The sequence below is a fragment of the Heliangelus exortis genome, chromosome 1 (genome assembly GCF_036169615.1).
Source record: "Heliangelus exortis chromosome 1, bHelExo1.hap1, whole genome shotgun sequence".
Classification (NCBI taxonomy): domain Eukaryota; kingdom Metazoa; phylum Chordata; class Aves; order Apodiformes; family Trochilidae; genus Heliangelus; species Heliangelus exortis.
The window spans coordinates 11,121,171-11,146,265 of NC_092422.1; the positions used below are offsets into that span (position 1 = coordinate 11,121,171).

General features: G+C 49.1%; 1 protein-coding gene across 1 annotated transcript; it reads left to right on the top strand.

Annotated features, from left to right (window-relative positions):
* Nucleotides 1–11,429: 11,429 nt before the first annotated feature.
* ENDOD1 (endonuclease domain containing 1) lies at nt 11,430–24,761 on the top strand. Its single transcript, XM_071734149.1, has 2 exons — nt 11,430–12,408; nt 18,242–24,761. The coding sequence occupies exons 1-2, from the start codon at nt 12,115–12,117 to the stop codon at nt 19,373–19,375; spliced, it is 1,428 nt and encodes a 475-aa protein (XP_071590250.1). The 5' UTR covers nt 11,430–12,114; the 3' UTR covers nt 19,376–24,761.
* Nucleotides 24,762–25,095: the final 334 nt, after the last annotated feature.

Here is a 25,095-nt window from a genome sequence, read left to right on the forward strand (position 1 = left end):
CTTCCACAGAGACCCAGGAGTTACATCCCCCAGCTCAGAGGGCTTCATCCTGTAATGTCCAGCACTCATGGCTGTCACTGTCAGTCCCTCTGGGGCACAGCCTGAGCAGGGCTGACCCTCTGTGCATGCTTTGATGTTTGGGGGTGTTCTCAGCATGGTTTTGAGGCTGTGGCTTGAGTGGAAGGGAAGGAGTTGAGGATTTGTCAAGGAAGAGCAACTCCAGGGAAGGGAGCAGCAGTTGGGGTCAGTGGTACAGGTGGCAAGCTGGATCCCAGAATTAGGCATTCAAATGTCACCAGATGACACAAACAACCAGGCAGTGACAAAACCCCAGGTGCTCCCCCTTCCCATGGCTGCTCCAATCACACAGCAGCTCAGGGCTGAAGAGTTCTTTGTTCCTGGGGCACACAAAGCCTGAGCTCTCTCCACGCAGTAACTGGCACCAAGGGTGCATCCTCAGCTCTTCCTCTGCTGAGCAGTTTGGGTGAGGCAGCCCTCAGAGAGGGATTGTGTGCTGCCTGGAAAACATGAAGAGCACAGCTCACTGCTTCCCTTCAGCATTTCCTCCAGTGATTAATTACTCTGACAGTTTAAAACTGCACTTATTTTTAATTTCAGTTGGCTTTATTCCCAGCCATGGGTTCCTGCTGTGCCTTTCACTGGTAATTTTAAGTTTGTTTTCTCACCACATATTTATACTTCATAATCTCATCCTGCAGTTGCCTTTGGGTGATATTAGCAGACTGGACTCTTCTGAAGTCTCTGACAATTGTTTCCTTTCTCCCACCAGTTACTTGTGGGTCTTTTCTTACTCTCTAATTTATCAACAGCAAAAATATAAGAACTATTTCAGTATCAACTCCAGCAGTGTGAACTGGACACATAAAATCACTTTCCTCCTCCAGCTTCCTACTGAGTTACTGATCTGAGGATGACTTTCTACCCACACCACTACACTGGGTGCTTGAGTCCAGGTCCATGTCCATGTCCATGGTGACTCCTGAATCCTTCTCAGGTTATTGCTTTCTGCATCAGAAAACTCCAAAGGCTCTGAACTGAGACAAATAAACATGTTTGGCTGTATTAAAGGCATTTGTTTGAAAATAAATCCCTCACTGGTGTCACTGGCATGGCCTCAATTACTGTCCCAAATTCTTTATGGTACCTGTACACATTCTCAGTGCTTGCAGATCACACCAGGTGAACAACATTCTTTGGTCATCTCCCTGCTCTAGGATGCAGCTCTCTCCTAAGTGCTGGTCCTTCTCTGAGGTTATTGCAAGACTGCAAAAAACATCATTTCCTGAAAGAGAACAGAAATACTAATGCCTCTTTTGTCACCTTGTGCCTGTTTGTCACCTTTTTAATGTTTGTATTATCTACTTTTTGGCCTGTTGTGACTTTGAAAACTCCCTCTTCACCCTGCCAATGCAGGGATTTCTCTCCCTGTTTCCTGTGTAAATTTTCTGTTCTTTAAAGCTTCTTCTCTATACTCTTTGCTACCTGGTTCCCTTTTCCTCCATCTTCCATTAGCCTTAATTGTTGCTTTTCACTGATTGTTTATTAATCCAGATGGGAATTTAGTTGGGGCAGTTTTCTTTCCTGAAGTCTTGGATCTCCCACTGTAGACTCTGGGGATATTGCTTCCCACCCTTAAAGTCCAGCCTCAAGGAATGCAGGCTTCCCTTTCAGAGCAGCACCCTCAACATGAGCATTTTAGTTCAGCAGGGGAGAGGTTCAGTGCCAGAGTGGAAATCTCCCAGCTTGAATTTTCCCCTTTCCTCCCTTCCTGTCAGTCTGTCTCCTGCCATCCAGGGCTCAGCTCAGATGGGCTGAGCAGCACTAAATCCCATTTCTGCTCAGGAGAGGCTGCAGCACGTTTCCTCTCTCAGGACTCCCGTGTGCTTCCTGCTGGTGTGCAGGCAGGGAAGGGCACAGGGGATTTTCAGGAGCAGAGTGTAGGAATGCCCAGCATCAAACAGCAGCCCGAAGAGAAGTTTGTGGGAAGCTGCTGTTTCCTTGCTTGGAAAAAGCACAGGGGCTGGGCAAGGCTGTGACTCAGCCCGTGAGTCAGCAGGGGCTGCTTTCTGATGAGGCCATGGTGCACAGTTTGGGTCTCCCTGTGCACACCCTTCCTGCTGCCACTGGGCAGTAAAACCCTTGTCCTGCTGCTTTTCCATCCTCATGGAATCATCCTGGCCCTTAACCTCTGCCCTGCTGCCTCCCACCACCCCATCTCTGCAGCTTTCTGCTTCTCTGTTCCATTCCTCTCTCTGGGCTGCTGTCTCCCTTGATGCCTTCAGTTCAGTGAGGGAGAAACCTTCTAACCTATTCCCAAAGGAGGGAAAATGCCAGGAGTCAGCAGGAATTCCCCGCAAAAAAAGGCCTAGAGTGAGGACTTGATCCGGATCCTGCCCGAGGCAGTGATGACCTTCACCAGCCACCACAGCTCCTTTGCCAGCCTTAAACGGGCTGGGCCAGTGCTGCAGGTCTGACACACTGGTGCTGAATGCCTGGGCTGTTTACTGGGTCTGTCTGCTTCCCCAGTGCCCAGCTCTCCCTGTCATCCCAGTGTCCAGCTCCCTGACATCCCAGTGCCCAGCTCCCTGACATCCCAGTGTCCACCTCCCTGACATCCCAGTGCCCAGCTCCCTGACATCCCAGTGTCCACCTCCCTGACATCCCAGTGCACAGCTCCCTGACATCCCAGTGTCCAGCTTCCTGACATCCCAGTGCACAGCTCCCTGATATCCCAGTGCACAGCTCCCTGACATCCCAGTGTCCAGCTCCCTGACATCCCAGTGCACAGCTCCCTGACATCCCAGTGTCCAGCTTCCTGACATCCCAGTGCCCAGCTCCCTGACATCCCAGTGTCCAGCTCCCTGACATCCCAGTGCCCAGCTCCCTGACATCCCAGTGTCCAGCTCCCTGACATCCCAATGCCCAGCTCCCTGACATCCCAGTGCCCAGCTCCCTGACATCCCAGTGCCCAGCTCCCTGACATCCCAGTGTCCACCTCCCTGACATCCCAGTGCCCAGCTCCCTGACATCCCAGTGCACAGCTCCCTGACATCCCAGTGTCCAGCAGCTCTCCCTGACATCCCAGTGCCCAGCTCCCTGACATCCCAGTGTCCACCTCCCTGACATCCCAGTGCCCAGCTCCCTGACATCCCAGTGCCCTTACACGTGAGAGGTGATGTCAGCTGAAAGGCACTCAGGGACTCGGGGAGGGAGGGTGCTGGAGGAATGAGTGATGCCCTGAGATGCACACAGCTCACACTTCCTGGCCTCACAGCCTTGGATGTGCACTCAGCTCCACGGAGACTTCCTTGTTTGTACCAAATTGATTTTTGGTTTTTTTTCAGCTTGGACAAAGCAAATAATTTTAGCCATGCAGTATTTACATCCAGGCAAGCAGCCAGGACATACCTCTGTCTGTGGTTGCATCCACTGTTAAACAAATACGTCCCACTCTTTTATTTATTAGCCCAACATTTCTATTAATAGCTCAGCTAATTTTATCTTTTTCTGAATTCTGGCTGATGATGACTCTGTCTGGCTGGGAGGAGTCTGAGCAGCACAGTGCCCAGGCCCAGATTGTGGAAAATCCATGTTAGGTGGAAGGAAGGGCTGGCCATCCACACACCACAGTGTCTCTGGCTTTGCACCTTCTCTTTTGCTGTCTCTTCCATGTAGTGTGGAACCAGTGAAGTAACCCACAAGTGAGCTTACAGGGTGGGATGGAGTGGAGATGCACTCATCTCTGTAAGACCCAGCTGCACCTGTGAGTTTTACCAGTGGCATCAGAACCTGATACCTGTACTGCTCTACAAGTTTTTTCTCCGTTTTAGCTCTTTATCAGCATTTTCTGTCTGAGTCACAAATTTCTGTGCTGCTCTCCCTTCACTTTAGTATTACTCTCACAGGGCTCCAGGTAAGTGAGGTATCTTGTCTAGCCAAATCCTTAAGGCTCCTTTGCTGTACAGGGGACAGTGACAAGTTCCTGTGGGAGGTGATTATTTCACTTGTCTTGAGCAATCTCAGAAAATCCTTCCCTGTATTACATTAATGTATTACAGTGGCAGGTGTAAGATGCTGAGATTATGAGGTAAAACAATATTGTTCTGAAGATGAAGTTATGTTAGATGAGATCTCTCTGGATTTAAAATTTCTCTTACTAAAAGCTCCAAGATGCAGCTCGGTCCTTTTATAAACGGGGCTGTTAGAAACAGAGCAGCCACCATGAGAATACAAGGAAGAGTCTGTAAGAAGAGCAAAATAGCTGAGTTAAAACCCAAGTTAGAACCTAATTCAGGTTCCTTTCCAGCAGTATCTTAGTAGTGCAGTCCTCAAACTCACTGAAAAAGAGGTCAGCTGTAGGACCACTCCCCACCTCTTCCAAAGGTTCCATATGAATGTAACATTTCTACCTAAGAGGATTCTAGTTGCTATCAGCCAGCAGTAAGCTCACTTAACCACTGGTGTAACCTTTAGTTATCCTTAGTTAGCCTTTAGTTAGCTTACCCTTAGTAACCTTTAGCTATCCTTTAGCTTGCACACACACTGTGCAAGGGGTTTGCCCAGCAGTGAGGCAGTTCTGGCTTTGGAAGAGTCTTAACCCTCTGCATTAATTCTTTCAGACGTGGGCAGAAATGAGGTTACTCTGATTCAGATGAAAACAAAGAAAAACAGCTTGGAAAGCAATGAACTCTTCACCCACAAATGGTTGGTTTCCCCCTTAGCTCTAGATTGGAAATTTACAGTATTTTAGCTGCTGAGGCCTCAGGGGACCCTTTTGCTTCTATGGGGCTGTGTCAGTGCAGAGGGCTGGTCAGGAAACTGGTGTTTTCTTCCCAGCACTGCCATGAGTCTGGGGACCTTGAAAAAGTAACCCTCTCTCCCCAAGTCCTGTGCACTTCCTTCTTTATAAAACCATGGTATGATGGAACAAAAGTTCTTGCTCTGTGATCTGTAGATGCAATATCCCATGTAAAGGCAGGGCATGGAATTTGATTCCTGGTACAATTGTGCTGTGTCATTTTGCCATCAGAACCATCTGAGGTTGGGGTGTAAGCAGGGCCCTACCAGCAGAAGCAGGAGCCTGGTAGAACAGGGCATTGCATGCTCCCTGCAGACCTGGGGCACAGCAAGGTGTGTTCTGCAGACTTGCCTCATCTTGGCAAGACTCTGCCTGTTTCTTTATCATTGCTGCTGAGGATTAGTAACTGAAACCAAACTTTGCATTCCCCTCCCTCCCTTTTTTGTTGCCCTTGGCCTGTCGCCTGCCGTGGGGATGGTGCAAGCAGCCACATCTCATGTGTGCCCCTGAAAAAAACCACACACGTGAAGCAGCAGGAATTCATTGCTCCTATCCAGTACCACCTTAGCATGCCCTTAGTAACTTTGTTTTGCCATCTTTGTAAGGAAAACTTTAAGCAGGAATAGAGGGATGAGTCCCAGTTTTGTGCAAGATGCTGTGTCTCGCTGGTGGGGAGTCCCACCACTGCAGGGTGTTGATCATCTGCAGAGGGATGGGCCAATGGAGCTGATGCCTGTGGGGGTAGAGCTTGCAGAGGAATGTTTGGCATGAAATGAATGCATTTTCTGCACTTCTCACATCTCTCCCCCCTTCAAATTTTCATTGTGTTGGGGCCTGCCTACTGCAACAACTCCAGCTCCTGCAGTCTTTACCAGCTGTGAGCTCATCACCTGTCCTAGGTAGGCTTCCAAGCATGCTGAATGAGGTGTAAAGAATGTTCAGTTAGAAAACGACGCACTGCCTGGTGCTGGTGGAGGGGTAAAGGGCTGGGTTGCCCTCCAGGGGGTTCTGGTTCATGTGAGTGCTGCCCAGAGGATGTGATTGTTATCACCAGGTCATAGGCACAGGGGCTGCTGCTCACTGTGAGCAGCATGGTCCAGGCTGGACAATGAGAGTCTCACTCTTGTGCTTTCACTAAAGAACTAAAAGGCAGAGTGAGTCTGTGACTGTTTGTGCAGAGTGTGATAGCAAGCAGGACAGTGACTGGAGCACTGTCATGGCAGTGACACAGTTGGCCCCAAACCTCTTCTGCCTCCTGATGGAGGTGAGACTAAGAACTCCATCTCCTGGATACTGACACTGAGCTTAAGAGTGACAGAACAAAGTTACCTTTCCTTGAGTGCCTGCAGCTGGGAGGGGATTCATGGCTACAAATCTTGAGGGTACACAGGCTTTTGATTTTCTCTGCAAAGCACTGCCAAAGCCTTGTATGTTGTCATTAGTGCAGGTTATGAGGGTCCCAGTGTAATGTGCCAGCTTCTGTGATTTATTTCTGTTCTGCTGCACCTGGGGAGCTGTAACACCTACCCTGAGATCTTGAGTTTTCCTATGTGGAAGGAGATCCAGATATGAGACACGACAGCCCTGAAGCTGAGTGCACCCTGAATATCACCTGATGAACCCCCACATGTTTAGGGACCACAAGGGTTACACAGCCCAAGACAAGTTAATGGCATCTCCCATGGAAGTCAGGTCAGACAGCTCTGAAATAGATCTTGGGTAGGACACTGAAATGTCTGACCCCTCTCTTTTTCTGAGCAGTTTTCAAAATCAGGAGGCTCCCAGGTCTGCTTTAAAGAGGCTTCAGGTTTTGCACTTGTAATTTAACCTGCAGTTCCAGCTTGCCACGTTTATTTAAAGCACTAATTTAAGGCTGGTACTTCCTTCCTCTCTACTGTCAGTTAATGTAACTAAAAGCACTTTTGGTTTTGTTTTTTAGAGAAAAGACTTTGTCCTGGCTTTCTGACACCAGAGTTATTCTGTGAACTCTAAGGACAGAAGCTGTGCCCTGTACTCACAGTAGTGACAGGATCCTGGGACTGGGGATTGTGTTCTTCACATCTGAATCTTTCCCCAGGCAGTACTGGCCAAGAGGCACCAGATGAAGAAAATATGACATTACATTTATGCCTAGCAGCAGTTGCTATCTGTATTTCAGTAACAAGGCCAAGGTCTAAAAGGAGCATGCAGAAAGACCTGCTTGCTCTTTCCTCACACAGACAACACACTCAGATTTTCATGAGCTAAATCCCTATGGGGGCAGGAGGACTTCAGATTCTGCCCAAGGTTTTTCTGACCAGCTATGGACATCCTGGGCTCACATTACAGCTGGTGCAGATACAGAGGCGTATCTGGAGGATGCCATCACGTCCTCACTTGACCATGTAGGATGCTGTAAGTCACACCCTTGTGATGTCTGCTGTTCTGCTTCACTGCTGGGTTGATTGGGCTCTGTGGAGGCATCTCCACTGCTGATCTGAGTGGCACAGAGGGCGTTGGAGCTGGGGTGCATTGTTGGGACCTCACCTCCATCCACTGGATCTGACCAAACCTCTCACAGAACATCTCACTCCTTGGTGCCAATGCACACTGAAGAGAAACAGTCCTGGGTGTGGCTGCTACATTGCTTCTAGATTAAAGCTTCTGGATCTGGCCAGCAGGTTTAGCTTTCTCAAGTATTCTGGCTTTCTCATTCCCTCTTCTGAGATGATGCAAGCCTAACAAGTCTGTACCTCTAATTTTGTTCCCACCCATCAGTCTGTCAGTGCAGACCTCACTCCTTGTTGTCAGGCAGGACCTAGCACAGGGAGCTCTCAGCATTGACTGAACCACAACACACAAATTTATTTTTTAGTCAGTAATAATATGTAGAAGAAAAGCACACAAGTGGGTAACTTTCCTGTCCAAAAGAGTTTTAAGGTGTGAAAAAACTGCTGGCACTCTGACCAGCTAACAATCTGTAAAACAAAGGCAAATGCATTTGAAGTATCAGTTCTTTTATCATAGTTGGTTTTGTAATAAAAGCCTCTCTTGATTTTAAGAATGAAAGTGTTGGAGCTTTCAGCACATCTTTAAATAATGCATTCTGGTAGTTAATCATTTGCACTATTAAAAAGTTCCCTTGAACTCCTGTTATAAATCTATTCTACTGTTATTGCTGTGCTTGTTTCTAGTAGCCTAAAGATTAACAGAGAACTCCTGAGTCCGAAGGCTGTGAGAAAGTGACAAAGGACAAAGCCTCTGGATTTTATTAAATTAATTCAGTCCTTGTCCAAAAGGTGTTACCAGCCAGAGAGCAGTATGTTTGGGTGCTTCACCATCCCCAGCTGTCATTCTCTTGCTCTGACTGTGCACCACAGACAAATTCCTCTATCATTTTATGTCTTAAAGCTCCCCATCTTTTTCTCTTCAGATTTCAGCTGTGATCCACTTTGAGGCATGTGCTGGCTGCTGGGGGCAGAGACTGCAAGTGCAGCCAGGAGGAAAGGCAGGTGAGGAAGATTTGCCAGATCAGCATCCTTGGCAGTTTGAAGGGGTTAGTGACCTCTCACTGGCCCACCCTTGTCTGCATCATGGCAGAAGGGGAGCAACAAAGCAGTACTATTGGTGGCTGACTATTTATTGTCCTTCTACCCCCCTGGCCCTTGAATCTCTTAGTTTTAGCAGGAAAATTGTTTCATTCCTGCTTTTCTCCCTAGCACAGCACTGGGCTTCTTTCCCAGTTTTTAATCTAATTTTACAAAGAAAGTCTTTCCCCATGAGACAGTGAAGAGGCAAATGTACTCTCTGATGTGCCATGGTGTGTCTGCTGGCATTGCCCTGTGCCAAGTCTAATCTTTGCTATCTCCACTGAATCATATGGTGGATCTCCAGTGGGACTGCTTGCCCTTGGAGACAATTTCTTCTTCCTTTCATTTGCAGAAGAATGGGACAGTCACATAGAGCACTGGGGTCCCACACAGAGGTCGTGGTAAGAGGCAGGAGATCTGGCTTGGAAAAATATTTGGAGTCAAGAATGTTTTGAAAGACTAAACTAGAGGGGTCAGGCATATGAGGAGAAAGATCTGCTATTTGTAGCAAATCCAGTGTCAGCCATGTGAACAGAGAGACAGGGCTGGAGGCACAGTGTGGGAAAGTGGGCAAACAAGCCGAGCAGCTTCTTGGTGGCTAAAGGGTTTGGATAGCATACTTTCCAAATGAGTTTTGCAGGGAGCTAATCTTTTCTTTGAGACATTGTTCTTGGTGCTTGAGACCCTTGGGGAAGGGCAGAATTTGTCAAGGAAGATGGAGGCAGCTTTCCTCAGCTTGCTCTCATCTCACTCGACCCATCACAATCCAACTTCTGGGTTTCCTCACACCTATTTCCACTCATTGTCCTTCCTAACTACCCCAGTTTTTCAGGAATTAACTCTTAATTTTTGCCCAACATCTTGCTTTTCCTTCTAGTCAAAACCATTTTCTGGATCCTTACATCTTTTCTTGCACTTTCCTCTCTCCAGTTTCTGGTTTTAATCTCTTTACCTGAGACACTTTATCTCTGGCAAGCCATGCAAACTCTGTCTGTTGCCTGCAGCCTCTCCTGTCCTCCCACACACCTCTGTCTGCCACTGACAGATCACTTTTCTCTTGGGTCTCTGACCACATCACCTCCCTCTCTGCATCTCCCCTGGACTCCCTCTCTCCCATCACATCCAACAAGGTGCTTGCCAGCACTGCTCTCACTGCTGGGCTTCTTGCACTTTTGCCTCTCAGTGGGTTTGGAGGAGGCAGCTGCCTCATGCTGCTCGCTTCCAACTCAATCTGCATTTTTCCAGATTCCTTCTGCTCACATTGACAGCCTTAGGGCTTTTTTAAGTCCAACATTAGTCTTTCCTTTTGCATCATTCCCTGTATAAAAGCCTGTGATAGCAGATAAGCTACTGGGGCATTGAGTAGGCAAAACCTCTGACCAGCTCTGTCTCACGATGTTTCACTCTTCTGTCTGTGATCCCTTGGCTGAGAGTGTGACCTCCCTGGGCAGGGCAGTCTTTTGGCCTTTATCTTCCAAGCACAGTGACTGCCATGCTGTGGTGATAACACTCAGTCTCTCTAGTAATAGGGATGTCAACAAACCAGAAAAAAAATACCCAGCTCCACTTTCAAGGGTCACAACACCTACCTTAAATTAGACGGGCCTCTCTCGGAGAGAAAATGGGATTGGGAGTAGGGGAGTGGAGCTCCATGCAGGCTTTCACATTTATGCTCTTCATTGGAGATGAAACCCTCAGGCTCTTGCTCTTCAGTTTGAATCAAAAGTTATCTGCTTATAAATACAGAGCAAAACAGGCAGGCAGACCCAGCCTCACAGCCTGAAATGAAAGAGCTGCTCAGAGTTTCCAAAAAGGAAGTCGGCAGCCCTTAAGGCTTGGAAGACAACTTGGGGCTGTGTATCCCAATGAGACAGAGGTGATGCTTTGAGGGAGGGGGTTGATGCATAGATCTAGGACAGAGGCAGGATGTTTCCTGGTGAAAGGCACTGATCTGCTCATTTTGAGCCACCTCATGTGGCCTTTTCATTGGATTGGGACCATGCTAATCCTGGGGTAATGTGTGGAGTGTTTTAAAGACATCGTCTGCCCTAGGTTTGCCTGCAGAGCAAGGCTTACAAAAATATTTTCTTCAGCTTCCCAGGTAGTTGCAAGTCTGGGATCAAAAAATAATTAATAGCTAAGGTTTACCTTCAGTTCTTGATTTCCCAGGAGCCTTTTTACATCCATGAAAATGAAATTTTAAGCTTGTGTTTTGGAGCCAATGTTTTCAGATCAGGCTGTATCTGTGAGTTCATTTCCATAATCTTTCCTGAGCATGACTGACTCTTTCTGTCATGGCTGGGTAACCAGGCATCTGCCAGCACCCTAACCAAGCCCACTTACTACATTTCCTGTTGTTCTCCAGCCTGTACAGCCTGCCTCTGTCTCCCCCAGCTGATAGCACCACACCAAGAGGTGCTGGCTTATTTCCCTGCCTTTATATTACTAGAATTTATCCCTGAGCAGAGGAATTATAGTATTAGAGTCCAGTCTATTTTTAGTGCTTTTACAGGGCAGGCACTTTAACCACCACCTGCTGTCCCATTTTGCCATCTGCAATATAGACCACTCCTCCTCGTCTGCAAAGCACTTGTGGGTTGGTAGCACTTGGAGATTTTTGCTTAGAAATAACACTAACAGGATAAACCAGCTTTGTCTAAAAGGGACCTGTGCTTTATTGGCACCCAAAATTGTTGGCAACATATCTGATCATATTTAACTTCTCGGGTGGGAATAGCACATTCTCTTGACTCTGAGGAACTTCCCTGCACTCTCCTTTCCATCTTTGCATCCTCACTGTTCTGAAAACATTGATTTTCCAATCACTGAAGGAACACAGCCTTTACCCAGTGCTGATCAGAAACTCAGAGGAGTGATTTCATTCTCTTTAGATTTTTAAATATATATATGGTTCTATAGTTTCGATCAAAATATTTAGAAGTGGGTGTTAATTGGGGGTATGTGATCCGAGGGTCTTCTTCCTGCTGCCTCTTGTTAATCTCTCCTGAGAGAGGGGGGGTCAGCCCAAGTGAGGTGATGCTGCTCCCGGGAGGGTTTCGGCGCCTCCCGGAGCGACGGGAGGACCGTGCCTTGCCCAGGTGCCTCAGCAGCGCAGGGCTGGCAGCAACAGAGGTGACAAAAAAGGAGCAAAGCGGTTTCCCAGCAGTGCCAATATCCTGCCACCTCTCTCCTCCTCCCTTTCCCTCTCCTTCTCCCTTAGCCAGGCTCACGTCTGGAGAGGGCAGCTAACTCCAGCTTCGGGAGGGGGAATCGGGCTTTGCAGCATCCCCCTGGCAGCCCCAGGAACATTTCTGGCTGCGTCAGCCAAAATTCCTGCCGGGGACTCTGCTGCAATGCAGCACACCACACCACACCCCCGCGGGCGCTGAGCCCCAGCCTGGGCAGCCGGTGCCGGAGCCCCACACGGCTCCAGGATTCCCTCCTCCTCTTCCCACCGAGCCCCGATGATTCCCGGTTGCTCGGCATTATCTCCTGAGGGCACTTGGCGTCCGCAGCGTGTGTCAGCCCAGCCCGGCGCACGTTCGCTTTCCCAACGCGCTGCCTCCCCGCAAGGATCGGCTGTGGTTTCGTGTTTCATTTCCCTCGCACGCTACACCCGAATTCCAGACGCTTTCTGACCTCGCTGCTGCATGGACTCAGAGCACAGATCCCTTAACGCAGCCAGCGGAGGCAGCCGGGGCTTCCCTCGGCTCCAGGGAGTGGACCATGAAGACGTCAATTGTATTTTTGCTTTGCGTCTCGGTTTTCCCAGGCTTTTCCCAGGGCAGAGTTGTTGGAGAGGATGAAGCTGGTTTTGCCGAGTGTAACGTGTTCTTCCCTGGACAAGTCCCACCCGAAGGATTTACGGAGCAGTTCCACGTGAAAATCTGTCAGCAGTATAACAAAGAGCCACGTTTTGCGACCCTTTACAGCACTAAGGACAAAATCCCTCTTTATTCAGCTTTTAAGTATACAAAGCCAGGCCAAAATAAGGAGGAGACCTGGCTGGTCGAACCGCAGGTAAGTCAGCTTTTCCTTTGCTGAAAAGCAAATATTCCGGGAAAGTATTTCCTCTGGGGTGAAGCTGGGAATGGGATTTTGCAAAGGAGGCAAGAGCTCTGCTTGTTGAACTTAGTTTGATATTAATTTAACACAAACAGAAGTTATTCTTGTGTTTGGAACTGAGTGAACAGTTAGTTCCTTGTCCCACAGAGCTCTCAATGAAAGGTGGGAGGGGGGATCTCAGGAAGTTGCCTTTGACACCAGGATGTACCTGTCCTGCCCACCCAGCTCCCAGGGGCAGGGAGCTCAGCTGGTGGGTAGCAGGGTTAAACATTGCAGTGTCAAGTTGAAGTTTGCTCTGTTGCCAGCATGACTGCAGTGTTGATAGGAGTGTTTTAGCTTCACTGCACAGGAATAAAACATCCATTCATGGTTCACCAAGTTGATGCTGCAGCTTTTTTGTTGTGTCCCTGTGCTGCAGACTCCAGTAGGGAAGTGAGTTGCCATGTCCTGGAGCATGCAGGCTCCAGTCAAGTCAGGAGTGTGCAGGATAAAATGAATTTTCCTAGGGCCTCGGTGTTTTTTGTCTCTTCTGACACTTGGCATGTTTAAGCAAGTCCTTCAGGCTGCTAAATTTAAAGGACATTCTTAAAAATGGCTGCTGCTCTAAAAGGATATGTACACTTTACCACTCATGTTAATTTTTGCCAAGTTTCAGGTTTTTCAGCAGCAGTGATGAGGAGTATTTTAGCAAACATTAAGCTACCTCGATCTGTTGAGCTCAGGAAAGATTGACAGCAATGCTAGGGAGCTCTGTCAGAGCAGGAGCAGCTGCAATGGCACAGCAGCAGGTTGGGAGCTGGAGTCAAGGCTCACCCCTATCCCAGGAGAATGGCTGCCTTGCTCATTTTCCACATGTGGAGTGATGAGATCCTAGAGCCATAAGATCACAGACAGTGAAGACAGGAGATCCTACATCCCTGTCTTCACCTTGGACTCTCTCTTGGCTCTGGACTGGGTCTTGAGTTGCAGGGATTTCCAAGACCTTTTCATCTGCTCTCCTTCTGCTTCAGGTATGGGGATGGGAGGTGTCTGCTTGTCATTTTGAAACAGAGGGCAGCTTTTTGTCAGACTCTGCCATTATGTAATTGAGGAAGGATGATGAATTTTTAAAGCACAAAGAGGACCTAGAAAATTGAGGATCTTTTGCCAGTACCATGGAGGCAGTGAGACAAAGATGAAATCCTTTCCAATATGCCTTGCCTACTGACACCCTTTGTCACCTCTAGCCCCATATCTCCTCCTGCTCTCTTTGGTATGACTCACCAGAGCTGCCCAGACAGGCTTGGGAGCCATTTCTGCCATGGAGCAGCCTCTCCACAGCAGCTTTGGTTCTCCAAGACCTCCATCCAGCTGGCTCTGTTGCCCTTCCCAATCATTCTTCTTCACTCCTCACTTTGTCATCATTCCTGCCAGCACTGCAGAGCCCCAGATCTTGTGTCTTCTGCCACCAAAACCTACTGTAGCCCCAGAAATAATTGGTCAGGTGCTTTCTTTAGTTGTTTTGTCTTCTCCAGAGCACCCCCGTGGGTTTCTGTGGGTCTATTCTTAGGTTACACTAGTGGGTCCCCTTCACTTGTTGCAGAAATGCAGGTGTTTCAGAAGTGGGAGGTAGCAGCTCTGCCATTCACTGGGTGAACATCAGTCTGGGACAGAAAATACAGGGAAAAAGCAAATGACAGAAGAATCTGTAAGGGGAAGAAATGAGGACTATGACAAATTCCTGTAACTCAAGAAACAAGGATGTACACCCCTCTCAGGCACTGCCACGACAGATCTGGGAGGAGAAAGGGGAAAAAAGATTTCACATCCATAGTGTGTGTTCCTATCAGGGCTAAGTCAGATGGTTAGGAGAGGTCAGATGGCTGCTTAGGAAACCCACAGTAACACCTGCTCTGCAGCAGAGCCCCATGAGGTTACATTGCATGTTTTGTGGGTAATTTCCTTGCCAAGACATGGATATCTGGGTATGAGCAGGCTCAGCTACAGTGTCACGTGCTTATGCACATGTACATGCACATGAAGATGCAGAAACACAGCAAGCAGAAAGAAATTACTATAAAAAAACCCCTCAGCACTCTCGTGGGGGCCTCAGAGTTGTCACGTGCCTTTTTTTGAGTAATGATATAAGTGGAGAGGGCATGGGCTCCCTCCCTGCCTGCCTACCTCCTCAGGAATGTCTGCCTGAGAAACAAATGCCAAGTGCAGTACAGAGGCAGGAACTGGGTGAGAAGTGATAGTAATGTCACTGCCACCCACTGCCAACTGACAGCTGGAAACAGCAAATTAACTCAGCAATTAATGAAAAATTAGAGAGCAGGAAGGGTAGACTGATGAGCAGGTTGTCAGTGGGACTCCCTCAGGGTCAGGTATGAAAATCTGCTCTGCCACAGATTTTCTAGGGTTTGAGAACAAGTCATTTAGGTGGCTTTCACCTCATCTCATTTTGGTTGTCTGAAAGCCTATGGTTTGGACCCTTTCTGTATCTTAGAGAGTGATGGAAAAATCTGGAGTTGTATTTTCTGCCTGGGTGAATCACCTTCTGTTTTCTTTTATTTGATGACTACCACCAGCCAGGTGGGATTGGCATTGCCTAACTATAGTATAGCTACCTCTGAGCTGCTCTTGCCATCTGTCCTGGTGTAGACAGTCAAGAGAAACAGGTACTTCTAGAGCCACCCATGTGACTGTCCTACGACAGAAACCTTGGCATAAGAGGTACTGTGCCTGCTCCCTGACAGATGAGTCCCACGCTGAGGCTTGATGAAATATTCCCTCTGCAATCAAAGGTGTAAGCTGAAGTTCACCTGGGGCCTGAAGTGCTCAGGTGGGGAAGGTGGGAGGTAGCAGTGTCCTGCCTTGTTAATAACCAGACTTTGTGGAAGCTGTCTGCCCTGATGTCTGTGTGCTGCATTACTTTTAACCCCCCTCTCTCCCTTCTGTGAAACTGTAACCCCCCCTTTATGAAACATGCCAATATTTTTAGGTGCTCACATCTACACAGGTGTTGAGATGCATTATTTATTTTTAAATCCCCAGCCTATGAATGGGGTGTTTACCTGTCTGCTTGGATCTTGCCCTTAGCTCTCCCAAGTTATTTGGAAAGGTGGCTTTGTGGCTGACTCTGGCTGCAGGTATGCTTTGGCAGTGACACAAACTGAAAGCTTTTTGAAACAGGGAGGAAAGGTAGCTTGCAATGCAGATTAGAGGCAGTGCTGGAGACAGCTTGCCTTAGGGGCTGGAGGAGGCATGAAAACCTCAGTTACACATGAGTTATTACAAACCATAATATGAGTTATTATAAGGTCGACTCGGTGATGTCAGAGTCTTATGCATGAACAGCACACAGCCACGTTTTTATCATGGCCTTTTTAATTTTTTAATTGCACCTAACCAATCCCAATGGTATGTGCAGAAGCCTGCAGCTGAACAGGTAACTGCAGACATATTTTCTTGATAGGCACCTCAAGGTCTGCATGCGTCAGCTCCTAAGCAGAAAAAATGAGGTTTAATACCATCTGCTTCATGCAGGCTATGGATCTCTGCCAGGAGGCAGAGCTGTCTTGCCTCAGGTATTTCCTTGTGGTGTGGCACCTCGGCCATCCTCCACCTTTTCCCTTCACTTCCCAATAAGATGGGAGGATCCTGAAGCTGGAATAGCAGTGCTGCCATGGGAGAGGAGGGCTGAGTGTGTCTGGAAGGGTGTCAGGCTGAAAAGGGCCACAGCCTGGGGGGCATTTCCACTCCCTCCACACCTGCACAGTGGGATTAAATGCACTGAGTGCATCCCTTGTGCCGTGGCACAGCACTGTCACCCCATCAGAACAGGGAGAATGGGTTGGGGGGCCAAGAAGGGACAGTGATATTTGTGGAAAGCAAAATGTATGGCCTCATCAGCCAAACCCTGTGGGTTTGGGGTGTCTGAGCAAAGGGAGAAGAATAAGGCAGAAACAGGATAAGTATCAGAAAGAATTTTTTTACAGAGAGGGTGATCAGGCAATGGAATGGACTGCCCGGTGAGGTGGTGGATTCTCCATCCCTAGAGACATTTAAAAAGAGACTGGATGTGGCACTCAGTGCCATGGTCTGGTAACTGCAGCGGTGGGTCAAGGGTTGGACTTGATGATCTCTGAGGTCCCTTCCAACCCAGCTAATTCATAAGAAAAAAAAAAAAGTTTTTTTTTCTTTTTTTTAAAGAGGTGTATTTAGAAAAAGCTGTGACTTGGGCCATCAGCATGTGGGACTTGCTGTGATTTTTCCAGTTCTGAAGCAATAAGCATCAGCTGCTTCAAAACCAAGTGCTAGAGACCTCCTAGCAGAAGAGGGGGGTAATGCAGCATCTGCAAGGGGCAGTGTTGGCACAGGGACCAACCAGCCCTGGACTGCAGGGGCTTGGCTGATAGAGGAGGCAGCCAGAGCTCAGTCCCAAGGTGAGAGTGATGGATCCCTGCTGGCAGTCGCTGGGATTGGCCCTTCCACCTCGACTGTCAGCACAGGCTGGGACAAAGCTGCAGGGAGGTGATGCAGCATTAAGGGGATGCAAACTCTAGTCAAGGTTGCAAGGATGTAATTGGACATCTAAGTGTATTGCAGGACAGCCAAGGGACAAGGAAGGATGACTGGGAAGTGATTCAAGGTAGAAAATGAATTGTCTGCCATAAATGTCTCCAAAGTACATATCCTGTGGTGCAGTAAGCAGTCCATAGGTTAGGAACAAGGACAGTCTGTTTAACTGGGCCAGCACAGTGCTGGGAGCTGAGGGCCGTGGCCTCTGGAACAGAGACTACAGGAGGCTGTGACTGCCAGACACTGTCTGCCACCCCTGAGCTTCTCCTGACATGCACACCCTCTAATTTGGGAATGAAAATTACAATTTATCTGGCACATCCCCTGAAACAGCTGCAGGCAGTGTCAATAGATGTGCCTAAGGAGCAGCCAGAGCTGTGGCCACCTGAGAAATCCTTGAGCACACCCTGGCATTTGGTGCTGCTGCTCATTACCTCCCTGTGCATGGCTCCAGGATGAATTCCTGCTGCAGCAATTACTACCTCCAGCTCTGCAGCACAGGCAGACACAAGTAGGTAGCAGAGATTCCATCAAGGACCTGTGGTCATGGTGTCCTTGCCCTTGTTACACCAGGAGGTGTAACCATCATTAAGGATGGGGTTTAGAGGACTAATGGCAGGCCCTGAGAGAGCTCTAGGAGCTTTCCTGTGTCCAAGGCAGGGAAGTTCAGGTCAGCTGCCATGGTACCTGGCTTCATTCTGGCTTCTTACACAACTGGTGGTGAGAGATAAATGCCTTCTCTAGACCTCTTAATATACCATGATAGGTTTTTTTTTTCCATGGCTTGGATTTGATAATTTGGAGGACTGCATTAAGGTGCCATGGTAGGTGTTTAAATGAACTGAAGGTACCACCACCGTAAGTGGTGAGAATGTCACCCTGAATCAAGCCATCTATTGGTCTGAAAAAAACTCTTCTAGAAAGAAAACCACAAGTTGGCAGCTTGGTGCAGGATTGCTGGTGAGATTCTGGAGGCCATGCTGTGCTGCAGACTGGACTGGAGAGCTGCAAGCATCCTTTGCAGCCTAAAGCAATGTGTTTGGCCAGGCTGCAAAGCAGACTGTGTGCTCCTCTGAAGTGCTGCAGGGAAAAGGAGGGAGTGGAGGATGTGGTCACAGCGTGCAGTAGCAGTTATAATGGAGAATATTCTTCAAGACCCATTTACACTTCACTTTCTAGGAAGGCAAACAGCACCCAGTAACTCTCCTCTCTCCTGTCATTTCAGATAGATGATCCAGGAAATGACCTGCATGAGATGGTGCACGAAGCTGATGTTGTTGGCACAGTGTCCAACCTTGGTGCAAACCAAGCCCTCACCTCAGACTATGTGGGCTCTGGTTACGAGAGAGGGCTGCTCAACCCCAGCTTGCTCAATGAGGAGGATTTCCAGCTGGCCACTTACACGCTCACAAACGCTGTCCCTCTGAGCCCATCTCTGAGCAAAAGCTGGCACAGAGACATAGGGATGGTGGTGGAGCAAGCTCTGGTCCCCCACTGCTCCAAGCAGAATCATCTTTATCTCCTTGCAGGTGCAATTCCTTCCAGTGTCCGAGTCAAAGGCAAAGTGTCAGTGCCAGAGACCCTCTGGCTGGCAGCCTGCTGTGATGCTCCAGATGGATGGTCCCTGGGGCTAGTGAAAAAAGCCAATGATGAAGACAGCTTGGCAGACCTCACGGTGAGAGAGCTGGAAAAGCAGCTTCTAGCAGGAGTTCGTTTGTTCAAAGGCAGCTGTGGGGAAGACAACCAAAACCAGGGGAAAACAGAAGCAATACTGCAAGCTGTTAGTCAGATCCGCTCTGGAGAGCAAGTAGGAAGTAGTGACAGCCAGGAGGCCAAAGACAGTGGCTTGGTGAGAAAAGTGGTTGGCATCATTGCTACCCCTTTCATCAAACTTCTGGAACTCCTCATCTACCTGTTTGTGGAGCTGGTGAAATTTGTGTTTTATTTTCTGTGGCTTGTTATCAAGCGGCTTGGTGGCACAGTTCTGGATGGAGTCTACAGCCTGTGGAACGGGGTGGTGTCCTACCTTAAAGCCATCAGCTTGGTGCTCATCAGCATTCCCTATGACTTGGGGAGAGTCATCATCAACATCTTCCTGGGCTGCCTGCAAATTGTTCAAGATGTGTTATTCCTCACCTACAGGGTCCTCTGCATCCCCGTGGGGTTTGCCCTTCACCTCGCTGCTTTCCCGTACCAATCCATCTGTGCCATTCCCTCTGTCCTCAAAGACCTGGCCACTGGGATCGGAGGCACCTTGTCCCTGGTCATTGATGCCACAGCTGCACTTCTGCATGGCTTTTATTACCTGGCTGCTCACATAGTCAAACGGTTTGTCCCTAAAATCTCCTCTGATGACTGATAAGGGATGGAAACCGAGGCTGCAGAGACATGGACTGAAGGAGGAGTGTGGAAATGCTTTAAGAGATGTGGCCAAATGCTGTCAACTTTGTTCTGGTATTTATTGTAGTGACATTAATAATGAACCTACTGGGGAGGAAGAGGGAGGGCTGAGGTAACATCACCGGGGATGCCACCATTGTAGCTCAAGTTCTGTCTGTTGTTAAGTGTTTGGGTCTTATGGGTGCAGGCCACGAAGTTCCTGTGATTTGCAGATGTCAAGATGCTTCCTCTGGGAGATGCATGCTAAATGTGGTACGAAGTATTTCTTTTCAGCTCTGATAACACTGAGACACATGCAGGGAGCTCTGCAGAAGCCCGGGAGGAGGTGTCAGGGAGCCTGTTAGGGTCTGGGGAGGATTTAAGTTATGGAGGGTTTTCTGTGACCTAGAGAAAGGAGAAGGAAATGAAAGTGCAAGGGTTGGGGCTGGGAAACATCAGGGAGCAGGACTGATGGGGGTGGGGTCCTGCGCTTTGTTGCACTGCTCATTGTACCAAGGTCCCTCTGGTGGAGGGGATGTGGCTGGGTGTATCTTCCAGTCCTCAGGGCTTTCCCTGCAGCTGAAATCACATGGATCTTGCTGTGAGGAAAGACCTGATGCATGTCTTTCACATGTTGGGAAAACATTTTCCCTTAGCTATCCCAAGGTTATCTTCTCTCAACCTTTCCTTGCTCTCTGGTGACCACTGAAGGTCTAAGTCCTGAAGCTTTAAGACACAGCATTCCCTGAAGGGAATGTTTCTAAGCCTCTGAATGTCCCAGCCATGGAGTACTTGTGCCTGGTCTGAAGTCCAGCAGCATCCAGGAGTCACGCTTTTGGCTTTGAATCAGTTCCCACCTGCTGACAGCTCCCCAGTCATGCAGCAGTATTTATGTGCTTGAGACCTCCATAAGATGATTCCCAGGCTGGTAATGGGTGACACCACAGCTGTCATTGTGAGCCTTGCACTGAAAGCACACCTCGCTGGGGAAAAATGGTCCTCCTGGGCTTCCCCCCAGGGCAAAAGAAAAGCAGCTCTTCTCTTTCCACTGGTCTGGGTTGGTGTCCTACAGAAAGAGGACATTTGCTTCTCTGAAGTACAGAGAAGTGGTCAGACAAGTGAGAGATCAGGTTAGGAAAGCAAAAGCACAGAGAAAATTGGATCTGGCGAGGGGGGTTAAGGACAACAGGAAAAATTTCTATAGGTGTGTAAATGATTAGAGGAAGACTAGAGAAAATGTGGGCCCACTCCAAAAGGAAACTGGAGAGCTGGTCACCCAAGATGTAGAGAAGGCCGAGATACTCAATGACTACTTTGCCTCTGTCTTCACTGGTGAGGACTCTGGTCACACCCTCTGTGTCACAGAAGCCAAAGGCAGGGACTGGGAAAGGGAAGATCCTCCCACTGTAGCTGAAGAGGTTTGAGACCACATAAAGAACCTGAAGGTGAACAGATCCATGGGACCTGATGGAATTCACCCACAGTTCCTGAAAGAACTGGTGGATGAAGTTGCAAAACCACTGTCCATCATATTTGAAAAGTCATGGCAGTCAGGTGAAGTTCCTGCTGTCTGGAAATGGGGAAACATAACCCCCATTTTCAAAAATGGAAAAAAAAGAAGACCCAGGGAGCTCCAGGCCAGTCTCACCTCTGTGCCTGGCAAGACCGTGGAGCAGATCCTCCTGAAGGCTCTGCTAAGGCAAGGAGATAACAAAGGGGAGGCTGGTGAGAGCCAACACGGCTGCACTCAGGGCAAGCCCTACCTGACTGATTTGGTGGCCCTTTATGATGAGATCACAGCCTTGATGGACAAAGGCAGAGCAACAGAGATCATCTACCTGGACCTGTGCAAAGCACTCAGCACTGTCCCACACAACTTTATCTCTAAACTGGTGCAATACGGATTCACTGGATGGACCACTCATTGGATAAGGAACTGGCTGGATGGTTGCACCCAAAGAGTTGTGATCAGTGGCTCAGTGTCCAAATGGAGATGTGTGAGGAGTGGTGTTCCTCAAGGGTTGGTGCTTGGACCAGTGCTGTCATGTCAGTGACATGGACAGTGGAATCAAATGCACTCTCAGCAGGTTTGCTGACAACACCAAACTGTGTGGTGAAGTCAACAGCTGGAGGGAAGGGATGACATCCAGAGAGACCTTGACAGGTTTGAGAAGTGGTCTCGTGCAACCTGCATTAACTTCAACAAGGCCAAGTGCAAGGTTCTGCAGCTGGGTCAAGGCAATCCCATGCACAGATATAGGTTGGGAGGAGACAGGAATATGAACAGCCCTGAGGAGAAGGACTTGGGGGTGGACCAGAAGCTCAACGTGAGCCATCAATGTGCTCTTGCAGCTCAGAAAGCCAACTGGGTCCTGGGCAGCATCAAAAGAAACACAGACAGCAGTCAAGGGAGGTGATTCTCCCCCTTTGCTCTGCTCTTGTGAGACCCCACCTGGAATACTGTGTCCAGTTCTGGAGTCCCCAGCATAAGAAGGACATGGAGGTCCTGAAACCTGTCCAGAGGAGAGCCACTAAAATGCTCAGAGGGCTGGAGCACCTCCCCTGTGAAGACAGGCTGAGGAAGTTGGGGTTGTTCATCCTGGAGAAAAGGAGGCTTTGAGGTGACCTTATAGCAACCTTCCAGTATCTGAAGGGGACCTACAAGAAAGCTGGGGTAGGGCTTTTTACATGGGTGTGTAGTGAGAGGACAAGGGGAAATGCCTTTAAATTGGAAGAGGGTAGATTTTGTTTAGACATTACCATTTCTTACTGTGATGGTGGTGAGACACTGGCACAGGTTGCCCAGGAAGGCTGTGGCTGCCCCATCCCTGGCAGTGTTGAAGGCCAGGGTTGGATGGGGCTTGGAGCAGCCTGATCTAGTGGGAGGTGTCCCTGCACAGGGCAGGTGGGTTGGAACTAGAAGATCTTTAAGGTCACTTCCAACCCAAACCATTCTTTGATTCTTTGGCATGGGAGAGGAGATGCCTGGGGAGCATGGGCAGGGATTTTGCTGCACAGGGCAGTTTGATGTTTTCATAGTCCCTACCTGAAGGAATAGTCAGAGCTGGGCAGGAGCCAGCCTGGGCAGGGCAGGTGGGTCCCCTTGGTGCTGTGCTTTGAGTGAAGCTAGCCTGAGAGATGTCAGGGCAAGTGGTCTTGTAATCAGAAAAGACAGAGGAAATAGGAAATAGGATGCTCAAGGTGAGTTACTTGCATTTGGAGGTCCTGGCAGCGGTCATGGAAGTGGCCTCTCTCACCCCTGAGAGGAAGAGAGGTTTGTGTGGCTTGTGGCTGTTGCAGCTGCAGGAACCATCATATCCAGGGTCAGTGACAGCCCTAACAGCACAACCTTCTACTCTTCCCCTCCTTAGCTGATTCTGGAAACCTGGAGGAGGGAAGAAAAGGCTGCGTTTCCTCTGTCTCCCTTGGGGCCTATGGATGAGAGGCAGAAGAGGGAATTTGCTTATTGTGCTGTGTAAATTCCCTGTCTGGTGAGCCCATGCATAAGGAGACACGTTTATGTCAGAGAGGAACCCAACCCCTCTTCTCCATGACTTGTCCTCTTTGATCATTCTTCATCTCTTCTCCCCACTGGTGTGAGCCAGGAACCCTCCATGTGGAACGTTGAAGCTGGGTCATGTGTGGAGGCTTTGTAGAAGACCCCATCAGGGGCTGCAGCTGGATGAGGGGCACAGAGACATGGACACTGCTGCTGCTGAGGAGGGCACAGGAGTGCTGCCTTTCCTTAGGGTTTGCCTCAGCAAGGGGCTTTGGATCTCTTGGTGCAGTTGCCTGCAGGAGGGAGGTTCTGTATCTCAGCAGTGTTTGCTCTGGTTGGACTCCAAGGGGCACTTGGGAGTGCCCAAATACTTCCTTTCACCCCCAGCCCTGTCCCTTCCTCCTGTACCAGGTGGCTGTGGGCCTCTGATCTGCCATAGCATCCCATAAGGAGTGCCAGGGGTGTGCAGGCTGGTGCTGCCAGCCTTGGGTGGGACCCAGTGTTGGTGGTGGTCAGTCCCGTATTGCAGAAAACCCAGTTACTCACCACAGCAGCTTTGTCTCTCTGCCTCCTACTGCCAGCTGGGGGGAAAAGAGTCAGAGAGAAAAGGAGATTTGGAAAGTTCACAAGGGCAACTCAGCCTCTTCCCTTCTCCATGTTTCCAAAATCAGCCATGGAGGGTAAATGCCCAGCAAAAGGCTTTACTGTTAGGGCTGGCATTGCCAGAGGGTCATTTCCTGAGCTCAGGGATTGCCAGCTGTGTGCACAGCACAGCCCAGCACACCTGGAGCAGGTGGCACCCTGGCTGGCAGTGATGCTGATGTCATTGCTGGGGATGCCAGTGATGGGGACGAAGTGGAGAGATGATGGGATGAACGAGGAGAGAAGATGACTCCTTGTCTCACCCTTTGTGTGTCATGGATGATTTATGGAAAAAGAGAGGCTGCTTGCAAGCATCTTTGCCCACTTGAATGTGCTTGCCCTGCTGCGGAGACAGAGGTGGAGCTGTTTTTTCACCCACTTATGAGAGCCTGTCCATTTAGTCTGCTCTCCTCTCAGGGTACCTGGCAACCATCAAGGCAGGAGAGCAGCCAGCTCACGTCCCAGGAGATGCCAGGGTGGGTTGACTGGGGTGCCAGCCTGGTCCAGGGGGACCCTGAGTTCCCAGGACACGTGTGGTGGCCAATGCTCTCAAGTACAGCCCAGGCACTGGGGAGGAGGTGACTTTCCCTCACAGCTGCCCATCTCATGCCTTGTTCCTGGCCTTATTTCTGACCCAGCTCAGCTGTGCAGTGGCCAGTGATGCACTTCTCAGGGGTCCTGCACCCAGAGCAACTTCCCCACACCTTAACCCAGCATCCCCCGCATCCCAGCTTCACCTGCACCCTCAGTGCAGCCTCCCAGTTGCAGTGATGGGGCAGCTCATGTGCTGAGAAGGAGCAAAGCTGAGGCACCCCAGGAGCTCTGCATTGCAGCATCTCCATTATCTTTGCTCCCCAGCCCAGCTCGGGACAGGCCTGCAGGTCTCTGTGCTCTGTGTCTTCTGTCCTTGAAATCCATGGGGCTGCAGCACTGTAGGATTTGGGCAGATGTGGAACAGTGTTATTAAAATTGTCTTAACTTGCTGATATTTCAAGGAGTGAGATCTGCAGCCAGCACAGGGCGTTCCCTTCTGTGCTGTGTGTCTGGGCAGGCGGTGGGAAATCTGCCTCCAAACCTGAGCAATTATCACAGAACAAGCAACATCCTGCTACAAACTTAACTATTGTTTAAGATTACTCTTATCTGGGCATGATTTATGGCTTCTGAGCTTTACTCTATCCTTGAAAACACATGACTTCAACAAAATAAAAGTTACTTTTCCAAAGAGGGGCTGGTATCACGTTTCTGTCACAGTTGCAAATGAGATAATGCAACCTGGGGAGCCCTGACTAATCAAGAAAGCACCAGCAGTACAGTTGTTCTTTGTTACAGCTTGACATCTGATATTAATTGCCCTTCTGTGCTCTTAAAACACCTTTCCTCTCTCAAAGCACTTTAAGAGTCAGTTTATTAAGCTGTAGAATATGTAGGTAAAAGCTGAGGGGTTGCACGCAGCAAATTTAGCTCTGTATGTGCCCTAAGAGAGAGGAAAAAGGGATTTCTTTTTTTTTCTTCTGAGGTGTGGTGAGATGCACCTGGGTACAGCATGATGGCCAGCT

Excerpts from the sequence above, each read along its gene's own strand:
- ENDOD1 (XM_071734149.1), top strand. The coding sequence starts at position 12,115 with ATGAAGACGTCAATTGTATTTTTGCTTTGCGTCTCGGTTTTCCCAGGC. Across the intron at positions 12,409-18,241 it reads CCTGGCTGGTCGAACCGCAG|ATAGATGATCCAGGAAATGA; the intron begins GTAAGTCAGCTT and ends CTGTCATTTCAG.